General features: G+C 25.8%; 1 protein-coding gene across 4 annotated transcripts; it reads left to right on the forward strand.

The window, feature by feature from the left end:
- The first annotated feature begins 615 nt into the window (after positions 1-615).
- Positions 616-10,174, forward strand: LOC132949322 (hyccin). 4 transcript variants are annotated; one of them, XM_061020150.1, is made up of 12 exons: positions 616-764; positions 988-1,101; positions 1,227-1,417; positions 4,213-4,347; positions 4,710-4,835; positions 4,976-5,199; positions 5,275-5,412; positions 6,012-6,142; positions 6,220-6,336; positions 8,112-8,518; positions 8,650-8,730; positions 9,899-10,174. In XM_061020150.1, exons 3-11 carry the CDS (start codon positions 1,268-1,270, stop codon positions 8,689-8,691), a joined length of 1,470 nt encoding a protein of 489 aa, XP_060876133.1. In that variant the 5' UTR covers positions 616-764; positions 988-1,101; positions 1,227-1,267; the 3' UTR covers positions 8,692-8,730; positions 9,899-10,174. The 4 variants fall into 4 exon arrangements, with proteins under 4 accessions (XP_060876133.1, XP_060876132.1, XP_060876131.1 ...); XM_061020149.1 differs by having other exon boundaries at positions 645-861; XM_061020148.1 differs by having other exon boundaries at positions 645-857.
- Positions 10,175-10,902: the final 728 nt, after the last annotated feature.

Raw genomic sequence — 10,902 nt, forward strand, 5'->3', positions numbered from 1 at the left:
ATTGATACCAACATAATCGAGGTCAATATTAATGACCTCTATGTTTGGTAAAAATGTATTGTATAATCATCACAGACCTTGTACAAGTAGACGGAGCATATTATAAGGTCGGCGGGGTTGGGTAGTGCAGTCCTTGGCAATTTGTGTTACGGTGATATACGGTCATAATATACATACGTTATACCATTGAGTATAGATAGTATATAGATCGATACTATCTATACTCAATGGTTATACCTACGATTTAAGAAATATGTATCAATCGTGGTTACCTATAGGCTATAGTCTATACTCTAGGGTAATATTATTATAGTATTCTACTATATTATTATATAATGTTATTACTATAAACACGGTTTATTGTATCATCTAGTGCGCATGTGCCGTGTAATTCGGTATTCGGTAACACCCGAACAGCGCAGTCACGTCTGACTCCCGGAACTACATCCTACATATCCATACTCCGTCTACTAGTATTACTCTATGGTATAAGTAATATAAGGTCTGCGTTGAACTAATCTATTGTTCTGTGGTATATCAGTAATCACGGTATGGGTAATTTTCATAGATAATATATAATATTATCTATGGTAATTTTAAGCTGTAATCACTAATCATCAAGTATCATTACAATTTCATTTATCAATCGTTTGAGAATTGAGAGTAGAACAAGAACTACAAAGTATAAGTAGTAGTAGTACACATTACTACATTAGTACATTACAGTATTAGTGTATTACATAGTCATACTGATTACAGACATGGTGAGAGTAAATGTGTTACTTGTATTAGTTGTCACTATACGGGTTATTGGTGTACTTAAGACTTAATATTTTCATGTTTTTTGTATGGGAAATGTAGGTACTTAGATTCTTATAAAATATATTACAATTTTTATTTTTATTTTTTGCAATTACAAAACATAATTTTTTTGAGTCATGATAATAAATTAATAAATTATTAAAGTTTAATACATTTTTAATATAGTTTTAGCGCATAACTATACATGAAATTATGGAATGAAGTTTATTCACCTGTATGTGACAGATACACATCAATTTGGGTTAAGCTGTAACCTTAAGTCTGGTAATTTTAAATAAAGTAAGTGGATAATAGTGGGATCATTTATTACTTATTACATTTACATTTTTTTTTAGTTATATAATATAGAAGTAAATTCTCATTATTCAAGTTTATCAGGAGAAATATTTTTGCTCTTTCTTTAGTTACAGTATTATTGACTATTTGAATGTAATGAGATTAAATCATGGTGGAAAATGCAGTAAAAGAGTGGTTATCAGAGTTTGCCACATTGGAAAAAGACGACTGGGCAACATTTGCTATAACAACTTCGCAGAATAAAACACTTATAGAATCAATATATGCTGTACTTGATGATATTCATAAATATTCTAAGGTAAATCTAATAATTATAAAATATGTTATGTAATTACTAATTATAGCTCATTTCTTCTTATTTATAGAGGATAATTTAATAGGTAGTATTTCCCCGTGCTAATGATAATTTAAAATAATGTAATTAGGTACCTACTACTAAAATATCTTTTGTACGGTTTTGATTTTTAAGCTTTTTTTTTTTATTTTTATTATAAAACAAGAATATATACAATCTGTAATAATCTATACAATGGGTAATATGGGGGATATAAGTATACAAGACGAGACGGCATGATAGAAGGGGGAGGGATCCAATGACCCTACTTCAAAAAAGCTTATATAGAAAAACCGAAAGTATAAAACATTATTAAATTTTAATATTATGGATTTTCCATTTTTTATTAATGATCATTTAAATTTAGTTAACATTTAAGATTTACCAATTTTCTTTTACTACAGAACTCCAAAATACCATTGTGTTGCACTGTTAATAATATTTGATATTTAGTTATTAAAAAAAATTACATTAATCACGACTCAATAATTTATAGTTATATAAATCATAAAATCATAGCATTTAGAATAAGAACTTTTTTTCTTGAAAAAAAATTAAATAATAGGTACTTAAATAACAATTACCTTAACGTTGCATTATACTATTACATTTTTTTCTGAATGAGAAAAATATATCTACTGTTGAAAATTGAATTAAAATTAATTTATGTAATTTTAAATAGGTGGGTATAACTTGATATTTTAGGTAATGCAAATAATATTTATTTATAAGTATTGCATTTTATATTGTACTTATAATTGTTTCATGTTCATATTGTATTTCTTGCATATTATCTCGTATGATTCTGTAATGTTAAAATATTAAAATATATTATAATTTAGTTTAGGATCTGTTTATACTCAATAGTATTCTGCTTTTAATTATACTTATATCATATAAGTTATTTGAATAAAATGTTATTTATTATCAACAATAACTAATAATATTTTCATTGTATTTTTACATTTACATAATATCTAAAAATAAATGTAATTATTATATAATATTTTAGTCTAATAAAAATGGGAGTTTATTACAGATTTATATTTTATGTATAGATTTGTGAAGTGACTGGATTAAGAACTTATGAAAGTGATTCAATAAAATAGTGGTTATAATATGCATCAATTAATCCAACCAATCATTAAAACATAGCTTTTTTATTATGTCAATAATCCTTAATAACTTAATCAATTATATATTAATTATTAATATTTCAATTTATTGTTCTATTAAGTATTTTGTCACTCCCTGTAAATCCCCTGGGCAGTGGCACATACAGTGCTAAAATTTGGGGGGGGGGGCAGTAGCCCCTGCCTGATATTTCATAAAAAGTAACCCATTGGCCCCTCATACCACCATTTATATCGCTTTAAAAATATAAAAAAAACCGTTCAAAAAGACTAAATATTTATTTACTCAAGTTTAATTTTTCACAAAAATAATATACAGTCTGTGGTAAACAGAATAAAAATCCCCAGACTATAATAATATAAGTTAAATGTTTATATTACTCACAGCCACATGAAAATAATTGAGCAAATATTTTTATAAAACCAATTAGTGTAATTACCACATTATTAATATTTAGTTACAAATATTACACTCATTAAAAATATTAGGTCCATCAATTCCATGTGGTTTTCAGTAATATTGTAGTCAGGGAGTTATATTTCCTAGGGTCGGGGATTTTTATTTATTCCATAATTCACTGTATCTATATTATAGTTCAGTGCATATACTGTAAAATGATATATAATAATCTTAACAATATACCAACATAAATTAATTACTTAAAACAAAGACAGGCATACAGCTACTGATATTTACCATATTTATCACAGGCAATATAAACTAATTATAAATTCTAAATAAAAATTAGATAGTTACATTTTCTTTCAAAAAAAAAAAAAAATAAGAAATTCTTTCAGTGGAATATTTAAGGTTTAATACTATTTTAGGAAACAATTGAATAATTTATTTTGCGGAGGCTATTACAAGTTTTGGGGATAGGGAGGCAAAGCCCTCCCCTCCCCCTAGTTGTGCTTATGCCCCTGGGCCATCAGAAACTTAAAAGAAAGATGTGTCCTTTAATTTTACCAAGCATTGTGTCACTATGGGTGACTTCTTAATCTTAATCATGTTATATCACAGATTTGTTGCTATAGGTATATTATTTTGGTATTTGTTAAGTATGTGATCTACAGAGCAAAAATTGAGTTTAGTATGTGACCTACCAAGACTATTATCTATATTATGTACAGGTATCTATTAACAGGCAAGGTATATTATTAAAAAATTTCAGTTATACAAAGAGAGAATTTTGCTGACATTTTTTTTTCGCTAATATTTTGTTGTATAATTTTATGATTTTTAAATTAATTACTGGCCTGGTAAGTCACACACTAAACGAACGCCATTATTTTCCCTTTTCATCCTGTCTCAAATTTCATTACTATGCATTTATTTGAATAGTTTGTTTAATTTTCTATAATCTATAGTACAGTTAAGATAGGTAGGCGCTATCCTAAACATGTTATTAAAATTTATTGTACGATAAATAAAAAATAATGTAAAAAGCAATTGCAATTTTTTCTTGAATATTATTATAATTATTATGAAGTTACTCAAACAATTAGTGGGAAATAAAAAAAAAAAAACATTGTTTAAAAGAAACTTTAAAATCATTTTCCTATTATACTAAATTTATTGACCAATTTTTATTGTGTGTTTAACAAAAATTTCAATCAATTTTGCAGTTAATTGATCGTATTTGTGGTGCACTTTTTAATTGTTATCGAACTGAAGAAACCGATTTACATTTATTTGTACTACTGTTTATACCACACTTAACATACAGTTATCTTAATTCTATTGCTCATGTTGACAAGCAAGTAAGTAATATTATATTTTATACCTTACACATTTCATGTGGTTATAATTCTGTAAAAACACATATAATACATATTTTTTTGTTACTTTCTCTACCTATTGTAGACCTACAATATTCTTAATATATACATTTTTATTGTTCTAAATTAATTAATATTAATGTTAAATGTTCTTACTTCTTAAAAAAAAAAACACAATTTGATTATATTATTTGAAATTTTTAGTCAATGATACTTATCTAGTAGTCTTATATATATTGAAACAACCAAAATGAATTTTTTATACGTTTTAGAATATAATTTTCAAAATGTTAATAATTTTTTAATAATTTGGTATTTATTAAACATTATTATTTTGTGATTAGAGCTGTCGTAGTATTGAAGCATTACTAATTGGAATTTACAATCTTGAAGCCGTAGATGAAAATAATACACCTAGATTTATATCATTTCGTTTGCCGTCATTAGCTCAGCCATCCATTTACCATGAAGTATGTATTTTAATTATTTACTGAAAACTAAATGTACTTATTAAAGAATTGGAAAATAAATTTAAAAATAACTGACTAACTTGTAATTATCTATTTATTGTACAATTAATTTACCTATTTAATGTTTATAAATATTGAAGCCTAGTAGTTTGGCTCCAACTTCATTAACAGAGACTGCCATTCGTCGTTTAGAACAAAGAGATACACACCCAGTCCGCCGAGGTCCTTTTAATCAAATTGAAAGACTATCTGCGTCTAATAGAATGGAAGTTCTTAGTAATTTATATTTTATTTACTACAAAAATTTAAATCTCCTGCCGGAAGTTTATAATCCATTTGATCGTTTTTATAGAGTTACATCTAAGTAAGTTTATTCATTGTTTAATATTACATTATTACATCATGATTTCTCATTTTCGTCTTTCTATTATTGATATAGAATGGTTACTCAGGGTTATTTTCATAAGCGTTCAACATCATTCAGTAATTCTGATATATCAACATCTACAACATTACCACGTATCCCACTTTCTCCAAAATTCTTAATTCATCTACTCTACTGCATATATATATCAATGTAAGTATTTTGTATAGAAATGTTAAATATTTTAGCTGTTGGTAGAAATATGTAATAAAATGTATAGTAATGATATAATGTTTGTGTATTTAATAGAAAAAATATGATTTAAATATGTATTTATTAGTTAATTGTAATAACCTAGGTACCTAATTTTAAAATGATCCCATTAACTGGTGCAGTGAGGCTAACAGACACATTTTTTGCTGTCTGTTAGTACACGTGTAAATCAGGACCAGCTATGAGTCTAATTGGTGAATGAGTCAATTAACTGTTGGTCCAATAAGGGGGAACACTATATTTTCTTTTGTATACTTGAGTTTAATCATATTTTAGGAGGGATGTCTGTACTTACCTAAGTTATTATAAAACTACTTTTTAGACTAAAATAGCCACTTATACAAATGTACTGATCAAGGATTAATCTTTAATTTTATATTCAAAATATTAAAATCCATGAAATTTGTAAATTTTAATTGTTTTAATTTATTTTTTGTTTATAAATCTTGGAACCCAACATCAAATAAAAATATTCTACATTCTACAAACTTTAAAAATTGATAATTAAATATTAATTTATATCATAAATGTTGTTAAAGATTTAATTGTGGAAAAGCGGAAGCGTTTCAAGCTTTAGAAGATATTTATTACCGTGCATGTTACAGTTGTTATTGTGAAGTGATATTATTAGCAAATGCAATTAAAAATTCTTGTCACGGATTTTTTGAAGGTCAGTTAAAGTAAACAGTAATATGGTTTTGAATTTTATATACACTTAATATATATTTATTTTTTATAAACATTTAGGTGGACAAACACCTAATGTTTCATCAGTGGGAACACCTGTAAGTAGTAATACTTGTAGCACACCAGTATCTAAATCAATGATTACGAATGCATCATTTAGAACTAAAAAGTTACCAGGTAATAATATAAATTAATATTTATATTATAACACAAAACCATTCGAAATTAGATGGTCGTTTAAATAACTCATGGTGAATGTTTAAGTTTATTAATTTTCTAATTTTTTAGATACTTTAAAAAAATATAATGATAATGCATTTTAAAATTGTGTTTTTTGCAGCAAAAAACTTTCCTTATGCTGTTTATACATAAGTACTTAACTAATAGTTTTAAGCCTTTAAGTCTTATGTTTTCTTCTCAGGCAATCTTCTAATGACCTCGTATTTTAGATTCTGAGCGAAGCGATGAATGTATTGATTTTTTTTTTTATTTTTGTGTCTGTCATCACCTTTTAGGACAGTAAAAGTGCTTGGATTTTCTTCAATAGTAACTTTTCGGATAGGAAAGTGAATCTAGTTGGTACTTTGGGTGGTCTAAAGTAAAAATTTCCCAGTACTTTCCACAAGCGACGTGAAAAACAAAAGAAAAATTAAGGAAAAACGGGAATTTTTACGCAAAATCTGTTTTCGAGAAAATCGATTTTGGTTTTTGGTGTAACTCTAAAACAAATGACCGTAGGGACATGAAATTTTGACTGAATGTTTATATTAGCATTTTCTATACACCATAAAATTTTGAAAATATTTTGACTCTTTTTGAGCTGTTTACGGCCATTGTCAGTTTTCAATTTTTTTAGTTTTTTTTTCTATAAATACCAATAAAATTTTATCTGTTGAGCAAAAAAGCTTGAAAATTTAATAGAAGGCTCCTAGGTTATTGTTTCAAAGGCAGATGAAAAAAATTAAAAATCCTTAGTCACAGTTTTTATTTATAAGCATTTAAAGTTCAAATTTTGACAAAATACGGAAAAATCACGAAAAATAGCAAATTATTTTGAGTTGAGAATTCATAAAAATTTTTCTTTTTAAATCTAAGATTTGAAAATGTAATATAAGATTACTCATAAGTTTGTCAACCTTTATCAAAAAAAAAAATGTCTAGAAGAAACTTAAATTAAATTTTTATGAGCGTCTGAAATTGATATTTTTACAACATTTGATATTTACTCGATTTCTCATGTAACAATTTTCTTATTTTATTTGTAATTAAAAAACGAATGACTGTAGATACTTGAAAATTTCACTGAATGTTTGTATTAGCATTTTCTATACACCATAAAATGTTGAAAATATTTTGACTCTTTTTGAGCTGTTTACGGACATTGTCATTTTTCAATTTTTTCAATTTTTTTTTCTATAAATATCAATAAATTTTTATTTGTTGGGTAAAAAAGCGTGAAAATTTAATATAAGGCTCCTGATATATCGTTCTAATAGCAGTTGAAAAATATTAAAAATACATAGGCACAATTATTTTTTATAAGCATTTAAAATTCAAATTTTGACAACATTTATCAAATTTATAATTTATTAATTATTTTGTGGTTAAAAATTTATAAATTTTTAACTTTTATGGTTAAGGATTGAACATTTAAAACAAGGCTCCACGTAAATAGGTTATATATAAATTACTTTATTCACAATAATATCATCAAATATACTTGGTAAAATCATAGGCTGACTGACCGTTTTCGCTCAGAATCGTTTTTCTTATACAATGATATTATATCATTGAATTCAAATTTAACACCATCCATTACAGTGACCCACTTGTAACCTACTGTACAGCAGAGCGATATCCACTTATCCACCTTTTTAAGCATTTATCTGCACATTTCAATATATTTAGGAAATTTTATGTAGGATGCTTAAATTTTAATCTTATTATTTTAGATGACATTCCAATTCAAAATATTCAAGGAACTTTTGACGAAAGTGCTGATGCTGCGTCAAATTTAACATCAATAACAGAAGAAACTAATGATTTAAAAGATCTGAGTGCTGAATCAGTACCAGTTAAAAGGAGTTTGCCAAAAATTGCTGCTAATTTTGGCAAAAAAACTGCTGAAAAAATAGCTACAGCTGTTAAAAATTCAGGAAATATAAAAACTTCAAAGTTAAACACTCAAAATGGCTCTGACATTTATGAAACTGATGAAAGTGGTATTGATCTAGCTGGGTCTGACATATCTGATACTAAAACTGGTTTAGGACATGATGACAGAACTACTATGACACCATTATTAAATAGAAGAAATCCCAGTATGTCAGTTGAATTAGAATCTTCTAGATCAATTCAGGTAATTAGTTTATGTTAACTTTTTATTTTTATTTCAGTCTACTAAATATTGTTTAATCTACCTGATGATAATTTAAATTTTTCTTGAAAAACATTGTTACATGTACAATGTTTTTTAATACATATTTTCAGATGGGTGTAAACGTAAAGTGTTACAAAGAAAGATTCCATTAACTTATAAGTTATAACCCTCATTCTTCACTATTCATATTGGTAATACTATTAATGTCACATACAAATTAATGTTCTAATGACATTTGCTATTATTTTACATGTGTATAAGTTGTTACTTGTTGTAGTGCTTAGTATTATTGGATACTAGTTCACCTTTAGTTGCATGAATATTTTAGTAGTTACATATTTACTACTTTGTATATTGTGCCTAAATTACATTTTTTTTCTTCAATATTATATTATTACCTACTTTCAATGAAATTTATAATAAATACTCACAATTCGCATTGTTCAAGTCAAAACTGTACTGAGCTATTATAAATCATTCAAATTAACTTATGAATAGTGATACATTTTAGTCAATACCCGTTTGTTAATTGAGAAAATAATCATAAACACAATATACTGACCACTGTGATATATTATTAAATTGAATAATTTAGGGTTCATTTCATTATTTGACATTTAATAAGAAATAGTCTTGACACTTTTTTATTTTATCCAAGTAATATAAATTATTTTATAAAAATTATTGCTGTAGTTTATTAAAATGTAACATAAGGTGTGTAACACAATGCATATCAGTTACAAAGAGCTTTATTGTTAATACTAATTGTAAAAATAATGATATAACCACAAGGAAAAAATCCAATATAATATTATACATACATACAATATTCTAGTACATTAGAATGAAATGGCAGAAGATGGAATCGAAGCATGAACTACGCTATTTGATTTGAGGCATATTTGAAATATATTAAATAATTACTATTTAAAAGTATATTACTAATCATTGGCAGTAAAATTTAGTTAAGAATATTAATTAAATTTATGATAAACAAAACAATATTTTTATTAATTAATGATGACAATTTTAATTAAAAATAGATATTTAGGTTTTACCATGGGCACAACTAGGCTCAAAATTCTGGAAGAGGCTAACAAAACGTATTTATTTAAAATAACCCATAGGGGGCTTATATCTAAATCAATAAGAGATATTTTTGGGGGGCTTAACCCCCCTAGTTGCGCCAATAGGTTTTACATAATATTATATTGACCATTTTTCGCTATTCACAGAATACTTGTATGTTTTAATCATCTTCACACATTGTTTAATAATATTAATTTTGGAGCTTGATTTTATGTGTAATAAATGGTACATAGGTATATTTTTAATTTAAGTAAATTGTTTATGTTACAGATTGAGAGTACAGCTTTATGACTTGCAATCAAATTATTTATTATATTAGGCTTATGGACAAGGAAGTTTGGTTTGGTGTGATTTTCTTATAATGTATCAAAATTATTTAATAGAACTAGAATTTTGTTGTGATAATCAAGATTGAATGTTTATATTATTTTATCTTATACTGTATGTACTTAATTCATTTTAATCTTGTAATTGAAATTGGTATACTGTTTATTAATAACAAATGTTATTATTTAAATTAAAATCTTCAATAATTTAAAATAAACATTTTTTTTTGTTTTTTTTACAGTCAAAAGTATTAAGAAGTACCAAGTACCTATAAAGTATAAAGTTTTATATAATACCTGAATAACTACTTTTAAATAATAATAATGTTACACCATGGGTTGTAGACTATACCAATCCAGTAAAACTGATCAAAGATTTAAATAATCCTGTGATAATTACTATCACACAAACAGTTAGTTTCATTGTAAAAATTGAAAAAAAATGTCAGGAGTAATCTATTCTCTATTCTACTTAATAGAACAATGTACCCAAATTGTTGTTTCAGTCTTACACACATACAACAAAGCAAATTTTAGTTTCAATAGTGTGCTGTTAGTTTTTATATTAGAGTGAATTGAACTATTATAAAATGTAAAGGTAATATTCTCCATTAAGTTATGACCTTTTTGAAAATGAACATAATTTACTTAAAAATAATATCAATAAAATCCTGTAGTGCCTAGATAAATTTTGTACCAGTACCGCTGCCTCCTTCTACTCATAAATCATCACCACCACTTCTACTACCAGATTGGTAATGATTGTTTCTGACCAATTAATTAAGGGGTCCAGCTACATACAGCAATCAGTCTCATATGCGCAAATCATTGTACTATTAAGCTGAATAGAGTATAAAAAGAATGTATTACATTATTAACTGTGTATCCTATACTTATCAAGTTAATAATTGTACATTAAAATTATAATTTAAATATAAAATATTTAAA

The sequence above is a fragment of the Metopolophium dirhodum genome, chromosome 7 (genome assembly GCF_019925205.1).
Source record: "Metopolophium dirhodum isolate CAU chromosome 7, ASM1992520v1, whole genome shotgun sequence".
In the NCBI taxonomy this organism is placed as follows: domain Eukaryota; kingdom Metazoa; phylum Arthropoda; class Insecta; order Hemiptera; family Aphididae; genus Metopolophium; species Metopolophium dirhodum.